Source organism: Mauremys mutica, chromosome 5 (genome assembly GCF_020497125.1).
Source record: "Mauremys mutica isolate MM-2020 ecotype Southern chromosome 5, ASM2049712v1, whole genome shotgun sequence".
Taxonomy (NCBI): domain Eukaryota; kingdom Metazoa; phylum Chordata; order Testudines; family Geoemydidae; genus Mauremys; species Mauremys mutica.
Window position 1 is genome coordinate 67,596,937 of NC_059076.1, and position 24,036 is coordinate 67,620,972.

General features: G+C 42.2%; 1 protein-coding gene across 1 annotated transcript in view; it reads left to right on the top strand.

The window, feature by feature from the left end:
* The window catches only part of RAPGEF2 (Rap guanine nucleotide exchange factor 2), a 307,928-nt gene that overhangs the window by 275,306 nt on the left and 8,586 nt on the right, over positions 1-24,036 (top strand). Inside the window, exons 18-26 of the mRNA XM_045019477.1 lie at positions 7,979-8,219; positions 8,446-8,829; positions 11,553-11,764; positions 11,869-11,992; positions 13,923-14,146; positions 14,474-14,653; positions 17,105-17,257; positions 18,654-18,728; positions 22,117-22,342. Coding sequence (XP_044875412.1) covers positions 7,979-8,219; positions 8,446-8,829; positions 11,553-11,764; positions 11,869-11,992; positions 13,923-14,146; positions 14,474-14,653; positions 17,105-17,257; positions 18,654-18,728; positions 22,117-22,342 — 1,819 coding nt within the window. The remainder of the gene's footprint in view (positions 1-7,978; positions 8,220-8,445; positions 8,830-11,552; positions 11,765-11,868; positions 11,993-13,922; positions 14,147-14,473; positions 14,654-17,104; positions 17,258-18,653; positions 18,729-22,116; positions 22,343-24,036) is intronic.

Consider the following 24,036-nt stretch of genomic DNA (forward strand, 5'->3'; position numbering starts at 1 on the left):
CAATTATTTTTACTCTTACCTCTAATTTTCCTCTAGTCATGCTTTACGTTTAGGTACTTGTTGGTCTGGATCTACCCATCAATTTATATTTACATATGTTTTAACCTATAGACTGATCATGTATTGTATTAATATACAGTTCTTTCTTGTGTCATTGCTCCAGTTTATTTTAACTCCAGGCAAATATGTTTGTATTTTTGTTCTATGAGGAATGTATTGTCTATATATATAATTTACCTGTGTGTGTGTGTGTGTAAACTTCAGGTACATGGTATTCTAATTTGTCTTCTAGCTACACAAACATAGCCGGTAGGCAGTAATTTGTACAAGGCTGCAGTAAGCTAAAATATCACACACAAACCGTATACTAAAGTAGACTATAATAAATTCATTAAAGAGGAAAGATGGTCTTGAAGTTAGCATTGGGATTCCAGAGATTTATGGTTCAATTCCTGTTTCTGACACAGACTTTCTTAGGCAAGTCATTTCGTATCTCTCTGCCTCACTTCCTCATCTTTAAATTGGGGACAATCTCCCAATCTTGCTCTGCCTTGTCTCTTTAGATTATAAACTCTCTGGGACACTGTCTCTCTCTTACCGTGTGAATGTGTAGCACCTAGCACAATGAATCTTTTGTCTCCCAGACTATAGGCATCACCGTAATCGTAGTAGTAATAGTATGTGGCTCATAGACAGTGATGAGCTGCCAAAATCATAACAACCGGTTCCCTCCACACCCCAGGAGGAATCATGCCTCCCCCCCCGTGGACTCCTGCCCCAACCAACCCCCCACGTTCCTTGATGCCCCCCCCCCAGGGACCCTTGCCCCATCCACCCCCCTTCCCTGTACCCTGAGTACCCTCCGCCGCCCCATCCAACCCCTCCTCTCATTCCTGATGGCCCCCCAGGACCCCTGCCCCATCCAACCACCCCTTCTCTCTGTCCCCTGACTGCCCCTGGAACCCTTACCCCTGACTGCCTCCCACCGCCCCATCCAACCCCTGATCCTTTCTGACTGCCCCCCCCAGGACCCTGGCCCCCGTTCAATCCCCCTGTTCCCTGCCCTCTGACCCCCCACCCCCAAACTCCCCTACCCTCTCTCCCCAACACCCCCTCCCTGCCCCCTTACCGCGCTGCCTGGACCTGGCTGGGCCGGGACAGGAGTCGCGCGGCCGGAGCCGGAGGATGCGGCGGGAGCCCGGCGGCCGGAGCCAAGTGGCTGGCCGGGTGGAGCCAGGGAGGGCTGCGGCCAGAGCTGGAGCCGGGCAGCCGGGGCCGCCGCCACGCCCAGACCCGCGCTGCCGGAGCCCGGCCCCCTGGCAAAACAGCAGGGGCGGCTGGAGCCACGGGGCCAGGCCGGGCTGGAGGTGGGGGGCCGTGTCCAGAGCCGGGCATCCCGGTAGGTGGGGGCACGGCAGGGCCGGGGGGGGGGTGCGGCCGGAGCCGGGCGGCCAGGGGGGGTTCGGGTAGGGTTGTGGCCGGGGACGGGGGGGGGGGACGCGGGGCCTTGCCGCGGCCGGGGAGGATTGGGCGGGGGTGGGGAGGCCGGGTGGCCAGGCAGGGTCGCGGCCGGGAACGCGGGGGGGGAGAGACGCGGCTGGGGCCGGGGAGGGTCGTTGCGGGGCCGGGCGGGGACCCGGGTGGGAGCGGGGCCGGGTGGCCGGGCAGGGTCGCGGCCGGGAACGCATGGGGGGGGGACGCGGCCGGGGCCGGGCGGCAACCCGGGGACGGGGGTGGGGCCGGGCGGCCGGGCAGGGTCGGGGCCGGGCGGGGACCCGGGGACGGGGGTGGGGCCGGGTGGCCGGGCAGGGTCGAGGCCGGGGAGGCGGGGACGGGCCGCGGCCGGGGACCGGCCGGGGCACGGGGACCCCCCTAGTTTCCTACCTCAGCGTCGTCTTCCTGGGCCGGGGAAGCCTGCTTGCTTCTCAGCCCTCCCAGGCTTCCCGCGCGAACAGCTGATTCGCGGGAAGCTGTGGGGGAGGAGAAGCAAGGAGGAGCATTCATGGCAGGAGGTGGAGGCAGAGCTGAGGTGAGCTGGGGCGGCAGCAGGGAGGGAGCGCTTGTTAAATTGAAATGCCCTTTTAGAACCAGTTTGTCCCACGGGGAACAACCGGTTCTAAAGGGGGCTTCTAAATTTAACAACCGGTTCGCGCGATCCAGTGCGAACTGGCTGCAGCTCACCACTGCTCATAGATATCAAATAAATTTCAAGCAGTGAAATGGAAGCTAGCGCAATTCTTAAAACTGCTTCAGCTATGTGAAGAGCTAAGGAAAGTGTAAAAAAGAAAGTAAGTATTTTCATAGGCTTTTGTCTTAGATATGATAAATGTGACTTGAACAGTGGAATAATGCTTTAGCTTTAGCGTTATAGCAGCACCTCAGTGACTTTTGGGAAAACAAAGTGTCACTGTGCCTCAGTGGGTCACAGCTGAGGATACCAGATTTAGTACAAACTGCTGAAAAATAGGACAGACTCACCCCAAAGTGGTGCTTATTCTTCCATTAGATATACCAATCCAGTATAAAAGTAAACTTCTGTCTCACCGCACTAGTTAACAAGAAGTCAGAAATGCAGTCTCCTTAGGCATTCCAGTACTCATTTCACCACTTAGACACTAGACTTTATGATGAGTGGTTATTTAAAACTAATTTAATCAAATAAAGGGTCCTTCTAATCCCAACAGATCAGCCACATAGATCAGTATATAACTCAGATCTTACCTAATAATCATGCTATTGGCAATCCTTTAGTATCTGCTATTTAAAGGTTTATTTATAAGAGAAAAGAAAGAGGAGAGAGTTAAAATGGTCACAGAAGTCATATACACACACAAAATATAATTGAAAAGTTCTTGGATCTGATTTTTAGCAGTGATGTTACAGACTGTTGGCTTGTAAAGTCTTAGGTAACTTCCAAAAGGTTGGAAGGCCCTCAGTCAGGGCCGGCTTTAGGCCGATTCCCCGGAATCGGGCCCCGCGTCTTAGGTGCCTTTTTAATTTTTTTTACTGAGCTGGCGGTGGTCCAGGTCTTTGGCGGGAGTGTGTGTGTGTGAGTGTGTGTGTGTCCTTCATTCACTCCGGGTTGAACATTATTTGAGACATTTCTTCTCCCGCAGTGACGAATCTCTGAGGCATTCCTTCAGGGTTTGACTGCTTCTCCTGCCCAAGATGGCAGAGCAACCCAGAAATTACAGAAACATGCTCTGTCCCTGAAAGCCTTCTTCTGAAGGAACCTCTGTTCACAGAAGGAAGAGCTGTATTAGTAATGTGCAAAGCATATTGGACCCTCACTCTCCAGGGAAACAAGTATCAGAGGGGTAGCCATGTTACTCTGTAGCCACAAAAACAGTGAGGAGTCCGGTGGAGTGAGCTTGCAATTTGTCTAGGTCTAGGATACCTGAATATTTGGCATAGTGACGAAGTGCTCTGTTTTGATTATCATACATTAATAATTTTTAAAAATAGGCTTAGAAATATGGTTACATAAAGGCATTACTGATTCATTGTAGTTGGGATATGAAATTCAAGGAAATGACTGAATTGGCCTAAATTTAGCCTAATGAATATGTAAATTATGAGGTAATCAGTCAGTTTTAATATTTTTTCGTTGCTGTTCTTCAAGTTACAAAACAGTGAATAAATGTGCACATCCCAGTAGTGATTATAGTATATTACTATATAAAACAAGCCATGTATGAGAGAGAAGAATTCTCGTGTTCCCTAAATTGACTAGTTCGGTAACATCATGCAATAATGGGAAAACATTCTGTAATATTTGTTTTTATCTTGACATTTCTGTTGATGAATACACTTGTTTTTGTAGGGTTGTTTTTTACAAAATATACATGTAGTGCACATTTAGGTCTAATAGTAAATTCCCTTTTCTCTGAATTGCTTCCAAATAAGATTCCTTTTCTTCAAAGGAAATGTTTTTGTCTAGCAGTTGGTTTATCAGTATCAGTCTATTTAAGTATTAATCTTGGCAGTAGATCCAGGAGACTTCTCTTTTGCTTTCTGTTTTCATGTTGTTCATATGACCTTTATGTCCTTCGGAATAAGAATACAAATTGCCCCTCCTCTTACTTTGATGAAAAACAGATCAGGAATTTAAATCCATGACAACGCACACAAATATGAAAGCTTATTTACCTCTGAAAAATATATTAACTTCCCCAGTCAGTTAAAAGATTAGAGTGGAAGTGCTTACCTTTATCATGAAAAATACCATGGGGGACAGGATTATTGTGCCCTTATAGTAAGTCCAGTGGCAAAGAGCTGCAAGATTTTCTACAGCTTTGCTTTTTATATTCTATTTTGACTGGAAATTGCCAGAATGATAAAATGTGAGTTCATCTCCAGATTCAATTTCCCACCAAGTTTATACTGATATTCAAATCCAAGGTTTTAGTTTGGAGATATCTCTTTCTTACTTTTTTTAAAAGTAATAAAATCCCAGTACAACCATTGTATTATCAGCTATTTAAACAATACCTTATAAATATTTGGGTGCTGAATGATTTATTCCTATTTCCCTTGATTGAATGTATTTAATTCCTAATTATAAAACACTGGCATGAAAAATTAATGAAGCTGCAGGTCTCAAATCATAAATGTTATGTATGTTGTTTGGTTTTATATATTTAATACTGTAAGAGATAGGGGATGATTTTTTAAAAAAGATTAGGCGCAAGTTGCATTCGTATTAGTACAACTATCCATGCAAATCTGTTTGCATATGTAACTGGCCAGTTCTTCTTTGAGTTCGATCTCTCACTGCACGTGTGCTTATACCCCAAACACCTTTGATCAGAGATTTTTGGTAGTACTGCCTGTTTGGCCCACACTTGCACCCTTGCGTCCTCATGCCCCGCGCCAAAGACAGATAAGGCTGCATGGGGAAACAGCCCTCCGTGTCTTCTCAGCTGCCTTGGCCTGAGACAGAGTGCTAGTGTGCTCACTTTACTATTCAAATCCTGTCCTTAGTCTTAGATTTTCTTTCCTTTCCTTGATTTTGTAGGGGAGGTGGGTTTCGTTCAAGATCCCCATTGTCCCAGAGTATGCCAGGATATTCAGGTTTCAAATGTTGCCTCATTTTCTGGGAAGCTATCTCTGTCAGTGATGGGCTTTCCCAGTTTGTTCGCTGCTTGGGGGACACACACATTCCCTCAGAAGTGTATCATCCACTCAGCTTTTAAAAGCAGAGCCAGGAAGAATCAGAAAATAAAACTTAAACACTTAATGATGAAGTATTGTCTCCAGACGGCCTCAGATCCAGGCCAGGAAACCCCTCACACCCCCGCCTCTCCCATGCCTTTCAACCACCGCTCCCCTGCCCCAGACATCAGCCTGTGAGTGAGCATAGTGCCCCATTAACATCTGCACAGCCACCTATGCATATTCGGGAGATATCCTTGGAGGACTCAGGGAAGACTAACAGAAGAGGACTCATTCTCATAAGGGGTCTGCTTTGCGAAAGCCTTGGGATCCTCAAAGTAAAACAGCATTAGAGACCTGATATCCCATTTCTGGGTACCGCATGGGGTGTAAGCACACATTAAGTGGTACACCCATATGGATATACATCTTGAAGAACTCTAGTTACTGCACTCCTTGTACTATCTCTGCTCCTCCCAGCCTGTCTTCATCAGTATCATCTACTTCCATCAGATAAGAGTTACTAAAGTAGTCTATGCCGTCTGTATTGATTAGAACCTTTCCCTCCACCAGCCCGCTTGACGCTCCAGGGTCGTCTTAGTTTAAGATGAGCCGGCGTCCCCCCTGCTAGTGGGTACCAAACATCTGTCAATAGCGAGAGTGACATTTGATTGTCCAGTACTCTGAGTGGCAGAGCTCCTTCTTTACATGAGGAGGAGTTCTCTTCAGCCACCCAAATCTCAGTGCATGATTCCTCTACTTCCCTACTGACTGTTTTGGGGAGAGAGAAGAGTTACATTCAGGATGAACCCACACCCCTGTGCACTGGTTATAGCATCATTGGATGACACCTCCCATGCTTTATTGACCCCCTCAGTGGCCATACTGAGGTCCTTGGGCTGCAGGTCGACAACAATTCTCACGAGTCCCTAGTTTTTCAAGTGGGGACCACAGAAAGAGACATTCTCCTACTTTATCTATCCCTGCTCCATTACCTCAAGTACAGGAATCCCTTGAAGAGCAGGAGGCCGGAGAAGATAAGGATGACTCTCTGCAAATGAATGTCTTTCAGATGAGGCAGTTATGCTGCCTCCACTTTCTCTAGCTGATGATTTCAAACAATTAAATGTATTGCAGACTCTTTACCAGTCCCCTTAGAGGTTTTCAGAGAGTCGCAGTCAAGCTCCTGGTTATTCTTTAGTTGTCACTTTCAGCTAATGTTGGCTTGCAAATTAATGAGTCCCTACTAGACCCTAACAAAATTATCTGGCAAACTCTGGCAGTGATACCACCAACATGCAATTATGCTGATAAAAGAATATTACATCCCAGCCAAGAGCCCTGAATTTTTATTTTCACGTCCTGCGCCCAACTGTCTGGCAGTGGAAGCAGTGAATGAACAGTAGCACATAAAATTCACACCTTATGATAAGGATCAGAAACACCTTGACAAAGGATGCCGCCTTCCATACCCTGCACATCAGGAGGATGAGGGTCTTTTATTTGGACAGAAGCAGACCATTTAGAAAATTTCCAAGACTGTTGTATCAATTGCTGAGAGGACCAAAGGGTCCACAATCTCCACCCAAGCACTTTTCAGATGGATTTCTGGATGTATTCTTTTTTGTTATCGTAGGTATTAGCCCATTCCACAAGGTCTCTCTCTACCATTGTGGCATTACTCAAAAACGTTCCCATTGTTGAGATCTGCAAAGCTGCAACTTTGTCCCCACTACATATATTTTCCATGAACCGCATGATGGTTTATTCCTCTACCTGTTGTCCTTGGGAAAGCAGTCTTGTCTTCAGTATTGGACTTGACTCTGAAGCTTCCTCCTTTTGTTATGAAGTAGAGCACCCATAGGAACACTACTTGAAGAAGAAAGAGAGAAATTACTGCACAAGGTGAATAAAGTTCTTTGAGGTGTGTACCTTTGAGTGTTCCTCTACCACCCTCCTTCCCCTCTGCTTCCAAGTTTCTTCTATGAGACATAGCAGTGGAAAAGGAACTAATGGCAGTTTACCAGTGCAGGCCTATATATACTCAGTGCAGAGTATGAGGATGTGTAGCGTGCATGTGCAGGCCAAATGGGCAGTACTCCAGTCAAAGTACATCTGAACTAGAGAGCCCATAGGAACACACATCTCGAACTCCAGTTTCTGCATAAGGTGAGTACCCATTCCTTACCTGTCCACTTCCTTGCAGGTGCTGCTCTGTTGGCCTGTAAGAGGTTCCATTTTTGGGGTAGTGGGGAGGAAAACTCAGCACTAACACTTTCACTTTTTGCAGAATTCCAAAACTCTCTAAGGCAACAAAACAAACACACTGTTTGGGCTCTCAGTATAGGAGTCGAGGATTTAGGATTGGGAGCAGAGTCTATTTAAAAGCGGCATATAATCCAGACTGGGAGCAGTTCCGTTTTATAGACCAGAGAAACCCAGACTTCCAAGCTGCAAGTCTTATCCTTTGTAGTGGATCCAAATCAATCTTCTACATCCACAAAATCTTATGCAGGTCTCACTCCTCTAATATTTTAAAGATTCCATAAGTGAGTCCTTAAGCCTGGGACTTTCTGCCATATTAGTAGGTTTCAGATGGTCTCTTGTAGATGAAGTTTTCGGGTCTAAATTCAGGTTAGACCCACCAGATGCATATCAGTTAGGAACTATGCCCTGTAAAAAAATTTCAGGAGAGGAAAGGGGAGAAGAATGAAAACACAGTGACCCTGATGTCAGAAGTAACTGTGCAGATATACTCCTGTGGTGTCATCACTTTTATTGTTCTTTGACCTGCATTTGTGGTTTGTTTCTTTTTCTTCTTCAGACTTACCAGACCAAGTTCTGAGGGTTTTCAAGGCAGACCAGCAAAGTCGTTATATTATGATTAGTAAGGACACAACAGCAAAGGAAGTGGTCATTCAGGCAATTAGAGAGTTTGCTGTAACTGCTACTCCTGATGCGTATTCTTTGTGTGAAGTCTCTGTCACTCCAGAGGGTGTAATCAAGCAAAGGAGGCTTCCAGATCAGCTATCCAAGCTTGCTGATAGGATACAGCTAAGTGGCAGGTGAGACTTTAGTTTATATTATGTCACTTTAAAACGAATTCGAATGCATATGAGTGTCTGCAAACTTGTAACAGTCTGTTTTCTCCCCAGAAATATTTCAACTTCAGGTTACTATTCTAAGCTAGTTAGAGCATATACATATATATACATAATTTCAGTCTGTAACTTTTCTCTAGTATATGATGAACTTAGCTATCAATTTTCTTCTGCTATTTGATTTTTATAGGTATTATCTGAAAAACAACATGGAGACAGAAACATTGTGTTCAGATGAAGATGCTCAGGAGTTACTGCGGGAAAGTCAAATTTCCCTACTGCAGCTCAGTACTGTTGAGATGGCTGCTCAGCTCTCCATGCGAAACTTTGAGCTGTTTCGTAACATTGAACCCACAGAGTACATAGATGACCTGTTTAAACTCAAATCTAAAACCAGTTGTGCTAACTTGAAAAAGTTTGAAGAAGTGATAAACCAAGAAACATTTTGGGTAGCATCTGAGATTCTAAGAGAAACCAACCAGCTAAAAAGAATGAAGATCATTAAACACTTCATTAAGATAGCACTGCACTGCAGGGAATGCAAGAACTTCAACTCCATGTTTGCAATTATCAGGTAAATAAGAGAAGGTTTGTGTGGTGGTGTTTTTTTTCTTTTTTTTTTCCGTGAATTCAGTTCAGATTACTCAGGAGTAATACTTCAAACTGAATAGAAATTTGCATTAGACAGAAAGGGAGCTGACTAATACTATTACCGTCAGCTTTGGACACTCCTAAAAAAGATAGGAAAAGATTTTTTTTCTCCCAAGAATCTTGTATCCTGATATTAAAATGTTTGTTGAACTAATCCTTGGAACTTGACCAGCTTGATAAAAACTGAAACTAGAGGAATTAGGGAATACAGAAGTTGTGTGGCATGGGAGGAAAGAGAATTTTGAGATGGATGGCAAAGTTAGAGATAGTCAAACTTAGAAAAAAATAAAAAATTTAAGAGGGTCCAGGAGTGAGAATAAGTCCAGCAGCTGCATGGAGGAAGGATATCAAAAGGATTGCATATCCCCTTGTTCTACTCTTGTGGTTGTGCCTATGGGAAAGGTGATAGGGGAGGGTGGATATTAAAAAGAATTTTCAGTTATAAGAAAGCAGGTGGCTTGTGGTATTTTCTGTCTTGGTGCTTGATCCTTACGAGATACCAAGTTCATCTCATGAAGTGCTATTTGACTTCGCCTCCTGCTTTCCTGTGGGAGTTAGGATGTGCATTACCTCATAGAAGGTGCTCAGTACCCTGCATTTATTGAGTCTTGGTATATTATTGATTGTAGTTTTGTACTATCAGCTGCTTAGACTGTTGACAAAAGAAAAATTGTTCCCAGTGGGAGAGTGTACTATTATCTACCCTATCTGGAGCTGAAGAAAGCAATAGAAGTAATTAGAATGCAGTTCTTTGAATTTGGGTTACTGTATTACTGTTGTCTGTTCTTAAGGGTTTGTATTTCATGTGCAGAAAATCCAGCTGGGGGAAATTTTGTTATAAAATTCCTCAGATTAAGGATTTTTTTTAAATCCCCAAAGTAATCTCCTCATCTCAAAAAAGATATACTGGCATTAGAAAAATTTCAGAAAAGGGCAACTAAAATGATTAGGGGTTTGGAACGGGTCCCATATGAGGAGAAATTAAAGAGGCTAGGACTTTTCAGCTTGGAAAAGAGGAGACTAAGGGGGGATATGATAGAGGTATATAAAATCATGAGTGGTGTGGAGAAAATGAATAAGGAAAAGTTATTTACTTGTTCCCATAATATCAAAACTAGGGGCCACTAAATGAAATTAATGGGCAGCACGTTTAAAACAAATAAACGGAAGTTCTTCTTCACACAGCGCACAGTCAACCTGTGGAACTCCTTGCCTGAAGAGGTTGTGAAGACTAGGACTATAACAGGGTTTAAAAGAGAACTAGATAAAATCATGAAGGTTAAGTCCATTAATGGCTATTAGCCAGGATGGGTAAGGAATGGTGTCCCTATCCTCTGTTTGTCAGAGGGTGGAGATGGATGGCAGGAGAGAGATCATTTGATCTTTACTGTCAGGTTCACTCCCTCTGGGGCACCTGGCATTGGCCACTGTCGGTAGACAGGATACTGGGCTGGATGGACCTTTGGTCTGACCCAGTATGGCTGTTCTTGTGTTCTAATTTTAAATTACAGAATGTAAAAGTAGAAAATGTCTAGTACCTGTATTAAAGAAATACTTAAACTCTTCAGAATACTTCAGGTTGCAGAAATAAAAAAAGATAACACCATAATAATAGAAATGTAAATATCACAGGCTACAAAAAAAAGACTATTGGCATATCTCGTTATCGCCCTTCCGTGCAAAAGCCTTTGTTTAAAAAAAAAAAATCATCTCTGCCACTTGTCTGGAAGGTCAGTGGATTTGAACCCCATCAGACTAGAAGGGGAAGAACATTCTCCAAAATCAGAGACCCTGGCTAGGAATCGGTCAGCGCCCCTGAGGCATTTAAATCTAGGGATTTAGTTCAGCCACTTCAGCTGAGCTTAAGTCCTGCTTCATAATATGGGGTGAGAGGCAGCCTATCGGTTAGCTAGGACTTGAACAATAGCTGACTTTATAGATTGATATCAATACCTCCTTTTCAGCCAGAAGTGAATAGCTAGTCAGGACCACTGGTGTAAAGTACTCCTTTTGCCAACAGCACTAAGGGAGTGGACCACAGGTTTTTCAGCCAGCTGCAGCTCCTGTATATCCTTAAGTATAGAGTCTATTTCAGCAATTCCATCTGGAGGTGACATGGCACATGGATTGTGGCAAAGGAAATGGTCTTAGCACTATCACCAGATATAGATTTGGAGATAAGCATCCTTGGTCACTGACACAGTCTGGGAATCCAGGAGTGACCGTGAGTCCAGATATACCTAGAGATTGTAAACTTCCATGGTAAAGGGCAGACAACTCCTCTATAGTGGAGGCAGATACCAATCTGGGTATACTGCATTGTATAGATTCCATCAGTCATTATAGTTAATAAAAAATTCATACCTTTAAGATATGCATTTTCATAACAGATTTATTGTGTAGATTTTATAATGCACATTTTCAAAATGCAATGTTTGCTTACCAATATTTGCACTTGATTGGTATATTGCTGTACTACAACACTTTGCCTGATATGGGATATGATATTTCTGCTACACAAAATTGTATAGTTTTATATTTGGGTGTTGCAGTTTTCTTTCTATTAAATTTGCATAGTTTGTAAATAGTTAAATAGTTTGTATTTAATTGGACAAACAAAACCAAACCCTAATGAACTGTTTTCAGTGGCCTGAATTTGGCACCAGTTGCAAGGCTCCGCACTACTTGGGAAAAACTTCCAAGCAAATATGAGAAGCTGTTTCAAGATCTTCAAGACTTGTTTGATCCATCTAGGAACATGGCAAAATATCGTAATGTCCTGAACAGCCAAAACCTACAGCCTCCCATTATTCCTCTCTTCCCTGTTATCAAAAAGGACCTTACATTCCTTCATGAAGGTAAATGCAAAATAGCTTGGTACTTTATCTCCACAGAAAATGGATTTTGCAGCCTAGTAGCTGATACCATTATTATTTACTTGTCTTCTTTTTATGAAATATAGGAAATGACTCAAAAGTGGAAGGCTTGGTCAATTTTGAGAAGCTGAGAATGATTGCAAAAGAAATTCGTCATGTTGGTCGAATGGCTTCTGTTAACATGGATCCTGCTGTAATGTTCAGGACTAGGTAGGTTTGTCTTCAACAGAGCTTCAGTTGATTGAGACAAAAAGTTGAGTATCAATAATAAAATAAGTAATTCTCTAGTGCCCCTCCATAGCCCTTAACAAAAGAAACATTGCAAATTAAATGATGACAGATGAGACTTTATCTTCCCACCTGTGGGGCCTCTTGTTCTTCCTATGCCTGGAACACTCATAGAAGTCAATGGGAGTTTTCAGTTACAAGATTGGACTGTATAATTTCTGTATCACTGGTTGTATTACAGCATTATAGATATACAATGTCTCATTCACTACCTTGCACCACTTTTAGGTAATCACAGTTATGTACTGTATCTACATTTTAAAATCAGTTTTAAAAAGGAAAGCAATTATAGATTTTACCATGGAGGAAACAGTGTTTTATATTCTTCCACTGACAACCAATTTGCCTGATTCCATGATGAGATCCCACCAATTCATAGTCTGAATAAAGATATTCTATCTCACTCTGTACTGTATTAGAGGAAAGTTTATGTATGAAATGTTGATGCATACGACAATCTAAATTGCTCACAGTTTACTACAAATAGGAATATTTGAACTTCAGCATAAATCAGTGGTGCTGGAGAATGTGAAGTGATTGCTGTTTTGTTTTGTGTAGAGATAGTGTAATGCACTCTTGCTTAATTTGAACGAGAAGAGTTTTTAATATCCGACTGTGCGCCTCAGATAAGGCTATTTTAATGTTTGTGGGCTTCTAGTACTGCTTGTCCTGAGGTCTGGTCTTTTCTTTCTGAGCTTGTGATCTTTCTCTGTCTCTTCCTAAACCCATGCTTCACTCTTCATGGCTCTCACTTGCAGGAAGAAGAAATGGAGGAGTTTGGGGTAAGTGGTTGGAGACAACGCACACAGACAAACATTCTTTTCTGACCATTTGCATTGTTTTTCTACTTGCTATCTTTAATTTTCTGATGCTTTGACATTTTTCTTTTAACCCTTTTGTACTTACAATAAGTTTAATCCAATGGTGCTTTTGCTTTTGAGGTCAAAAAAACAAGAGCTTTGAAACTATTTACAGATATTTTTGAGTGGGATTTGGGGAAGGGTTGTTTATTTAGCACACCAATACAATTGACTTTAATATAACCAGTCTGGCTTGTAATAGAAAGGAAATTCCAAAATAGAATGGGGATAGCTCTACAACTAAAATTTAGAACTAATTTACATATGCCTGATAAATGAATGAAGATGAAATCCACTGATGTTAAAAACTGAAGTATCATGTTTTTTACAGCTCAACTAACTATATTTTCACTCTAAATCCAGCCTCCATTTTTTACTCTTAACAAATCAGAAGCCACAAATAGCTTCCATATATACATACACAAATTGAAATGCATGACGTTTATTTCCTCATTGACTAATTAATCATTTGTTTAACAAAAAGCTCATCGTACTCAAGTTAGGGCATAAAAAAAGATATTTTTCTTCATTACTATTGAAATTGAGGTCTTTATAAACCCAGATTAAGACTATGTTGAAGATACTTTCTAGATAATTTGTATTTAAATTTGAAGCTCAGCTACAGTTGTCTGTCAGCGTTGCCTTGCTGCATGAGCTTTTCTTAATGCTCCAACCTTCTCAGTAGCTGACTTTTGTGAGAGGGCTATCTTGAATGCTTTTCTAGATGTGTGAAGGGAGATTGCCTAGTTGGAGTAGAATAGGTTCCAGGCACTTATTTTATTTAATTATACATAAATTATTATTTTTAACCAAATAAAGAGATTTCTTGATCCTCATCTTCTATCTATTATAGCTGTTTGACTTACTGGAATGAGGCATGTAAGCTTTGACCATAGACTGACATTCATGGAACCTTTTGCATGTTTCCAGTTTATGAAGTGATACTGTGCTAGACTAAGTCTATCTTTCTCCTCTTTCCCACTTCACTTCAGGTCTCTCAGCCAGGGCAGTACAAATGCAGCAGTGCTAGATGTTGCACAAACAGGGGGACACAAAAAGCGGGTACGTCGCAGCTCCTTTCTCAATGCCAAAAAACTGTATGAAGATGCTCAAATGGCACGAAAAGTGAAGCAGTACCTCTCTAACTTGGACCTGGAAATGGATGAAGAGAGCCTCCAGACACTGTCTCTGCAGTGTGAGCCAGCCACCAACACATGTGAGCTTTTTCATGAAATAAGCATTATAAATAGCTGCTTATATCTGCATGTAACTTAACTTCTGGGCTATATCTTCCTGTCACTTACCTGCCTGTTCTCTGAGCTCTGTTATGTGGAAAGGTCAGCAAAGATTTTATAATTAAAAACAATATGTGTTTTAAAGGAATTAAAGCTCTCTCCCTCCCTTCGCCTCTTTAAATAGGTATGGATACCGCAGTCTTCATTGTGTCTTAACTCCTTTTAATTAAACTCAGGAGTTTTGAACCTTTTACTTAAAGACTGCTGAAATAGAAGTTAATACCTTGTTTCTTCCATTTATTACAAAGTACCGAAGAATCCAGGGGACAAACGGTCTGGGAAACAGGAAACGTCACCAGTGGCACCTAGGGCAGGAATTCAGCAGAAGGTGCAGCAGCAGCATAAAATAAACCAAGCATTGCAGGTCCCTGCTGTGTCCCTCTATCCCTCTCGCAAGAAAGTACCAGTGAAAGACCTCCCACCATTTGGTAAGTGAAATGAGCGGGCGGGTGTGTTTTGTTAAAAAGGTTTAAATGTTTTTGTATAGTTCAAGCGGGTGTATTTTTGAACTGGTGAAATATTGTAACATTTAGTTCAAGTTAGTGCTCTCAGTTATCCCTCTGTCAGTTTAGACAGCATATATAAATCCTCCTCCTAGCAGATAAACAGGAGAAAACTATTCCTAGTAAAGGGGTCTGGCTGTCTTATCCTTTCAGTTGTAGACTTGTTTCCATCCGGTGATGATAGGTCTTCTGGCTGGTACACTAGACCCTTGGGCTTAAATTTTCAAATCACTAATGATTTTGCTTGTCTCCATTTTTGGGTGATCAATCTGAGAGACCATAAAGGGGCCTGATTTTCAAAAGTATTTGAGCATCTGCCCTCCAAAAATCAGGCCTGTCCAAGGTATGTCAAGTTGAGTACCCCCAGTCACTAATCACTTCTGAAAATGTGGGCTGTAGCTTTTAACTTTTTCATTTGACACCACATTCCCCAAAATCTTTTTCTATTGCAGTGCTAAAGTTCCACTGTTTGGGATGCCACAGATTGAAATAGGAGAATGGTAATATCTTAAAAATAATTTGATTTCTCCACGTCTCTCTCTGGCAGCTAAAGTAGCTCATCCTGTTGCAGTGTTTGAAGTAGTCTGAAATTTTTCATATGTAATTTGAATTAAAAACGTATTCTCAAATTTGTTTCTAAGCAGGATACGCTAGCTATCCCCTTTATACAGGGAGTGATTTTCCAGAAGCATTGCTCTATTCTGTCACCACTTGCTATTAGGGTCTCTCATACCTATTGTTTAGGCTACAAAAGAGGGATTTTAAAAAATGAACACCAAATGAACAAGAAATAATGTAGTATTAGTCTAGTTCTGTAGATTCTGCTGTCTAGAGGATCAAATAAACTGTGTTAATCAAATAATTCTGGATTATTGATTGCAACACTGCAGTTCTCTAGATCAAATGCAAATTCTGTAGCATGCTTGAAAAAATAACTCCACCCCTGAAATTTGCAGAGCTGTCACATGTAGATTAATCTGCACTTTTAATCAGCAAACTTGATGCCTGTTTCAAGAGAGCAGTTCTTCAGTCTTTGCTCTCTAGGTCTTCTCTGTTACTGCTAGTCTCCCAAAATATAGGGTTTATGCAGAGACAGTTCTCAAAGGAGAAAGGAAGAAAGCCAACTCTAGGAATATATTGCTCCACCAGATGTTCACTTGCCCAACTTTCCGCACCACTTTCTTTGGTGATATTCTAAGCTATTTTGAATAGCCAAAGCAACTGAAGAGCAGCTGAGGTCCTTTTATGTAACCTTTCAATAAAATTGGAATCTCTGAGGGATTGTGTACAGCTCCACCCTTTTTTCTAGTTTTGATCTCCCAGTACTCATCACACGCATTTCCCAGGCTATAGATCTGCAGAGAAAATATTCTGGAACACGAGTTACAGACGATCTTTTCGATGAACAGGTGGAAACCCAGACACGCAATATTTTGCTAGTAGATGTGAATTGGAATCTAAAACAGAGTGGTCCAATTTCATTGTCAAAGCTGAGTAAAATACAGAAATAAACAGCATACTGTAAATAGGAGTAAATTAATTATTTTTATTTTAGATTATTAAAAGTGGTATTAGAGAGATGAGGTGGGTGAGGTAATTTTTTTTTTTTTTATTGGACCAACTTCTGTTGGTGAGAGAGACAAACTTTTGAGCTACACAGAGCTCTTCTTCAGGTCTGGGAAACTTAGGCTATGTCTACACTAGAGACCTTAGAGCGGCACAGCTGTGCCGCTGTAAGGTCTATGTATACACTCTATGCCCATGAGAGAGAGGTCTCCCATCAGCATAATTAAATCACTCCCAACGAGCGGCGGTAACTACATCGTCGGGAGAGCGTCTCCCACCAACATAGTGCTGTCCACACCGATGCTTACGTCATTGTAACTTATGTTGGTCAGGAGTGTGTTTTTGCATATCCCTGTGTGACGTAAGTTTTACCAACAAAAATGCTAGTGTAGACATAGCCATACTCAGCGTGTCATAGCTGAATACAAGGTGGAACAGATCGTTTAGCATAAGTAGTTAACACATGTTTCAAGGGAACATTCAAGGTGAAGTGGCCTGTTAACACCCTTCAAGTGATAGGGAGGAAAGGAAAGCGGGGAGGGGCTGATTTAGTCCATGATTTTTAGTGTCTAGTGAAGTTATGAATTTAAGCTCCCAGGCTCGTCTTTTGAAAGTGTTGTGCAGGTTTCCTGTGAGGATGAGAACTGATAGGTCAGATATAGAGTGATTGCTTTGGTAAAAGTGTTCACTCAAAGTGGTATTAGTAAATCAAGGAAGATAAATATTTTATCTTTACAGTGTCCCTATAATGCATTGTAAAATTAACAAGTGTATATATTTCCAGCTTAATACATTCATTCTTCCTTAAAGGCATTAACTCCCCACAAGCGTTAAAGAAAATTCTTTCATTGTCTGAAGAAGGAAGTTTGGACCGTCACAAGAAACAAGCTGAAGACACAATATCAAATGCATCTTCACAGTTGTCTTCTCCTCCCACATCACCACAGACCTCTCCAAGGAAAGGTATAAGATGTGCAACACTTTCCCTTCCTTTTCCTGAAACCTGTAGGCTTTAGAAATAACTGTGAGGGGATCTTGGAGACTAATGACTTGTCTAGATGAACAATTAGTGCACAGCAAGCTGGGATGTAAATCTACAGCACACTAACTGTTCATGTGGACTCTGCTACCAAACTAAAAGTTCACTAGTGCACACGGATCTACTTACATCTCAAAGCAGAATAAGTCAAAATGCCCTTTCATTGTGTGGTAGCATGGGCCACACGGACATTTAGTGCACAGCAGACTAACGCACTGTAGATTTACACCACAGTTTGCTGCACGCTACCTGTATGTCTAGATAAGCCCTAGGGGTGACATCTTTCCCTACTTATGCTGCCACATGAGGATTGGCAGGGAAGTGGAGTAGTGGTGCCCAAGTGGATGCCTCAGGAGCCATCCTGTTAGCAAAACGCAGGAAGATGGGTTTAGAGAATCCTGTAGCCATCGCACTAAGCAACTCTCCTTACTGCTACTTCAGAGAAAAACATGTCTCCTTCAGTTGCCTTCTACCAAAGGCAGCATACAGGGGCAGAATTTCAGAGCTCATAGTGGCACCTTGGAGCATCACTGGGTATAATAACCAAGCCCTCTGCTGATTTCTAAAGGAATTACTAGGTTAAAATCATGCCTGCCTGCTGTGCAATTGTGCTGGATGGAGAGGGACCCATGCAAGATAGCAGGATTTTCCGTAGAGTGTTAAAGGCTCAGATCAGTAAAGCATTACATTTCCTATATGCGAACACCTTAGTCATCCCAAGAATCAAGGTGGAAGTTTGACACATGGCTTTGCACAATGAGGCTTTCTTGGCTGAGTTAGTTTCTATGAAATTATCTTAAAATATACTGGTAGAGATTACTGTCCAGTGTGACTGGCCAAAACTGCAAATGAATTTAAAGAAGATGATTTAAGACTCCTGATGAATCTCTGTCCTGTTTCCTTTTTCATGGTACTGGCTCTGGTTGTTAATTAAGAGTAAAAAGATCAAGTGCAAGCACTTGCCTTTCTTGTATTTAAAAAAAAATTGTCACTGTAGAAATGGAATAACATATTCCTATAGCAGGTAACCTCAAGGTCATTTTCTCCTCCTATCCTTTTCAGAATAACATAGAAATCAATTTTAATGGCTGCATGAAAGAAAGTTGTATTAAAAAATCTGTGTCAGAGTTGAGACCCACACAGTAAGAGCTCAGACTTGTGATAGAGCTTGGACAGTTCTAGATTTCACTGTAGTAATAACTCCCACCAAATTGCACTGTGATGCTGAGAAATTGAAACTTGTGTGCATTTCATCTGGGTATCACTCTTTCCTCTGTCTGTCAAATGGATATCTAAACTCTGTTCTCATCCTGTTGTTAGGTGGCAGTGGCAATCAGCTGAGATATTATGGCGCCAGACAGTCGGATCTAACCAGTTCCTCCTCTTCTCTTGGAAGTGAGAACAGTAACAAGAATAACTGCACCACAGACCTATAGGATAGGTGGGGCTTACAAAAGCAAAAGGAAAAAGATCACACACACAATTAGCTAATGTTTTTAAAAGGGATGAGGGGTCTGTCCTTCAAAAGTACAACTACATATCCAAAAGCACTGCTGAAGTGAGCTTTTTTAAGGGTGTGATAAAGGAGGATCTTGTGCAGAAAATCCTTTGATAATTAGTTCAAGTCTTTGTAAGATCTCAACATAATTTTATCTTGTAGACTTTAGCAAGGTGTGAATTTATATGAATTTGATCACATTCTGTCAAGGCCAGTGCATTTATTGAAAAAGGAATCGGGATCAGATAAATGGAGAGGAAGTGTAGTACTGTGTATTTGGTAAAGCAATCCGTGAAAATGGTTCTAAACTTCAAAGCATTTCCAAGATTTAGTGGCAGCATGAACTAATGTGTTTTCTCTCTTAACTTTAATCAGATTTGACAGTGTTAGGGACAGATCCTCAGCTAGTATGAACTGCATAGCTCCACTGAAATCTCTTTGAAGCTTAATGGTGATTTTCAAACTAAAAATTATAATTGCATGCTTACATATAAAAGTATGTTGTTGAATGGCCTCTAACCTATCTTTTTTATTCTTTTTGTACAGCACCTTGCACAATGACTAGGGATCCTGGTCATTACAGTAATACAAATATTACTGATTACTGATAGCTGATAGGGCATTCATCACAAAATTACATTTTAATAATTTACCTTCCTAAAGAACTGCTTTTAGGATAAACTTTCTAAGACTATGTGTACACTACTACTTATGTCAGTATAACTTATGTCGCTCAGGGATGTGAGTAAGCCACCCTTTTGAGCAACATAAGTTACCTTGACCTAAGCACTGGTGTGGACAGCACTATGTCGGTGGGAGAGCTATGTTGGGGGTAGATGAATTAAGTCAATGGGAGAGCTCTCTCCCATCAGCTTTAGATCATCTGCACTAGAGAGCTTGCGTCAGTGCAGCTGCACTGCTGTAAGATGTCTAGTGTAGCCATAGCCTAGAAAATGTTAATTGCCTGAAAACAAAGGGTTAGATGGCCAGCTCAGGTTTAGCTGACAAGTCTCACATGCAGTGCTATAATCAAGGCCCATATTTGCGAGGTGATCAGTCACCTACATGCAAAGTGTGAATTGTCTGCTGTTTTCTATGCTATCATGCAAATGGCCCCAGTGCCGAAGTATTCTTGACTCTGTTTGTTCAAAATGTGGAGACAAAATGAGGGAGCATGTTAAAGTAAATGACTTTGTCTCGGAGAGAATGACTCTTGTAGCCCCTCACATAAGCAGAACATACATTTGGAAACCTGTTTGGATAAATTAGACAGTGAAGGTCAGATGAATGGTACATAGTATGGCAACTCCTACATTCCTATCAGGCCTAAGGTCCATGTGATCCAGTATTCTGTCTCTCTCAGTGGCCAGTACCAGAAGCATCAGAGGAACCTTTAAGAAACCAGCAGTAGGTACATATGAAATAAACTGCTCCCCCACATAGGTTTCATCCTGATCTCTGTTAGAGATTGGCTTAAACCCTGAAGTATGAGACTTAATATCCCATCCAAAATTTCTGTTATCATTAATTATTGTAACTCTGGATATTCTGTTATACAATAAATGTCAAAAATGTCCCTTTTTAATTCTAGCTACTTTCTTGGCCTCAGTTACTTCCTGTGGGAATGAGCTCCACACGTGAGTTCCACACTGTGTGAAGAAGTATTTCCTATTATCAGTTTTGAATTTGCCACTGTTTAATTTTTCCAAATGTTGTCAAATGCTTAATTTCATTGTGATATGAGACAGAGAGCAGAAGTTCTTAATTTGCCTTCTCTATACTGTACACATACATATACATTGGAATTGGAACTGCAGAATTAGGTGTTCAACAATTGTTTACCTTCTGTCATCAAACAAGAGAAATCCCCAATAACATTTTTAAATGGTGGTGTTTCCCAAACACTTGCTTTGTTTTGACTTCTTTTGTCCAAAAGAAATACAGGCAGTGGTGAAGAAAGTAAACCAAATGTTAGAATGGGACCAAGAGATGGGATGGAGAAAAAGGAAAATACTTTAATGATATCTAACTCAGTGTAAAATCCTCATCTAAAATAGTGTGTTTAGTTCTGGTCACCCCACCTCCAAAAAGGTTTTGGAAGAATTATGGAAGGGGGTTTAGAGCAGTGGCTCTCAAACATTTTTACTGGTGACCCCTTTCATATAGAAAGCCTCTGAGTGTGACCCCCTATAAATTAAAAACACTTTTTATATAAATTTAATACCATTATAAATGCTGGAGGCAAAGCGGGGTTTGGGGTAGAGGTTGACAGTTTGTGACTCCCCATGTAATAACCTCATGACCCCCAGTTTGAGAACCCTTGGTAAGGTGAGGGGAATGATTAAGAGAATGGAAAAACTCTCATATGAAGAGATTGAAAAGATTAAGATTGGTTACCTGACAAAGGAGATGAATAAGAAGGGATAGGATAAAAAATAACTTTTATAAGAGAGGGTAGATCAGGATCTTCTGCTCACCTTATTTCATAATATGAACTTGAAAGCTGGTAAATTCAAAACTGGTAAAAGGAAATAATTTTTCACAACTAGCTTGTGGAATGTGTTGCAGGTATAACTGAGGCCAAAAGCATAGCAGAACTGAAAAAAGGTAAGATATTTATATAGATAACATGTATGTCCAGAGTTGTTATAGCAAATACTTTAAGGTTTGGAAGGAATATAATTCTTCATACTTCAGGACTAAAAGCAAACTTTAACTATTGGGGGTTAGAAGGAAACTTTCTCTAGGGACTGAGGGTAACACTGTAAGGTATTTTGCACCTTTCCTGCGTGGCTCACTGTTGAAAACATGATCCTGGACTACATAGGCCACTGGCCTCATCCATCATGGCAGTTCCTATGTTCCAAGCCCTCCCTAGTCTGTGTTAACATACATAGACATAAACAATACTTCATGATTGGGTGTTATGTCCTACAAAGGGAAATGTTTTAATATAATTCTAGAGATCCAAAAACACCAGGAAGTGATAAATTTGGCAGTAGTTTTGTAAAGAAGAGATCAGACTTTTCTAAATACAAATATTTCATGTTGCCGCTGATCTTTAAACCTACATTCAGAAATAAAACAGCCCCATTTGAATGATGGTCTTGTTGCATATTTTTGTTGCATACAGTACTGCTCTTCTTGATTAAATGTATCCATAATTGTATTTGCTCCAATAGTACTGATATTGAATATCTCTGCTAATGCTTGAACTTTTCTTTAAGAAGTCTTTTGGTTGTAAATTTAGAATGTCTATTTAATGTTATTCTGGTCCTTATGCAGGTTATACTTTGGCTCCCAGTGGCACTGTGGATAACTTTTCAGATTCTGGTCACAGCGAAATTTCTTCCAGATCTAGTATTGTCAGCAATTCCTCATTTGACTCCATGCCAGTGTCACTGCATGATGAGAGGAGACAGAGGCATTCTGTCAGCATTGTGGAGACTAATCTTGGTGTGGGGAGAATTGATAGAAGAGCCATGATTGAACCAGATCAATACAGCTTAGGGTAGGAATTGTATATGTTTACGTTTTTAAAAAAACTCTCTCTTCTGAATCTGTTGTAGAAATGTTCTCCCTTCTGTGAGAGAATTCCACTCTCTCCTTCCAGGTCACCACTTCTATATTACCTCTGTTTTTATAATACTTTACGTTCAGATGAGAAAATATACCCAATCCCACATTGTTCTAATGTCTACAGCAGTGCCAGTAACTAGGTGCACCTGCTCTTCACCTTTATAAATGATACAGGTGATCCTCACTCTTGTGGCAGGCTAGTGTTGTGACAAGAAGTGTTTTAAGTACAGTATTATCCTTATTTTACAGATGGGGGGGAACCTTTCAACTGTATGTCACATTTTCATCAATACCTTTTTAGTAACTGCTGAAGTGCTTTGTTGTCAAGGATAGCCTTACAGAAAGAATGCCCTGTACTCAAAATTTACCAAGTCATTAGTTAGTACCAATTACATCAGGGGTCGGCAACCTTTCAGAAGTGGTGTGCCGAGTCTTCGTTTATTCACTCTAATTCAAGGTTTCACATGCCAGTAATACTTTTTAATGTTTTTTAGAAGGTCTCTCTCTGTCTATAGTATGCAACTAAACTATTGTCATATGTAAAGTAAACAAGGTTTTCAAAATGTTTAAGAAGCTTCATTTAAAATTAAATTAAAATACTGATCTTACGCCACCAGCCCGCTCAGTCTGCTGCCGGCCTGGGGTTCCGTTCACCTAGGCCGCCAGCAGGCTGAGTGGGACCGGCAGCTGGGACCCCGGCTGGCAAGCAGCCGGCAACCAGAACCCCAGACCAGCAGCAGGCGGAGCAGGGCCGGCGGCCGGGACCCCAGACCAGCAGTGGGCTGAGTGGCTCAGCCCACTGCTGGTCTGAGGTTCCGGCCCTGCCCACATAGAATGGGTACCTACCTTCTCCCTGGTTCGAGCCCATTCTCTTTCTCTCTCTCTGCACTGAGCTGAGGGTGGGAGTGCACTGAGCACTGGGCTGGGGGCTCAGGAGCAGGCTGGGGGTTGGGGTGTAGGGTATGGCCAGGACCTAGAATGAGGGAGGGGGCTCAGGGTTGGGGCAGAAGGTTTTGCTTTGGAGTGATTACCTGCACAGCTCCCATTTGGTGTGAGGGGTGCAGGTGGGAATGGGGGGGCAGTGCAGGAGCTCCCATTTGGTGCTCTGTGTGGGGGTGCAAGAGTCGGCTGGGGGGGTGAGGAGGGTGCAGGAGTCAGGGCAGAGGACTGGGGGCATGTGAGGGGGATGCAAGAGTCAGGGCATAGGGTGTGGGGCGGCTGGATATGTGTGGGGGTGCTGGAGTCAGGGCTGGGGTAGTGGGGGGTGCAGGGGTCAGGGCAGGGGTCTGGGGGTGTGTGAGGGGGGTGCAGGGTCAGGGTAGAGGGTTGGGTGTGGGGGGGGCAGGGACTTGGGGGGGTGGGGAGGGTAGGGTGGGGAGCGGAGTGGGAGTTGGGACTCTTGGGCTCCAGGAAGGGGCTGGTGTCTGACGCTCGGGTGAGGCGTGCTGGGAGCGAGGACTCTGGATTCCTAGGTTTCCAGCTGGGCTGTAGTTGTTCGAGGGGGTGGGAGGCAGACGGAGACTAGGGCTCCGGACTCCTGGGTTCTGCCCCCAATGCCGGAGGGCTGAGCGGGGCCAGTGGCCGGGACCATTAAAAATCAGCTCGCGTGCTGTCTTTGGCACGCAT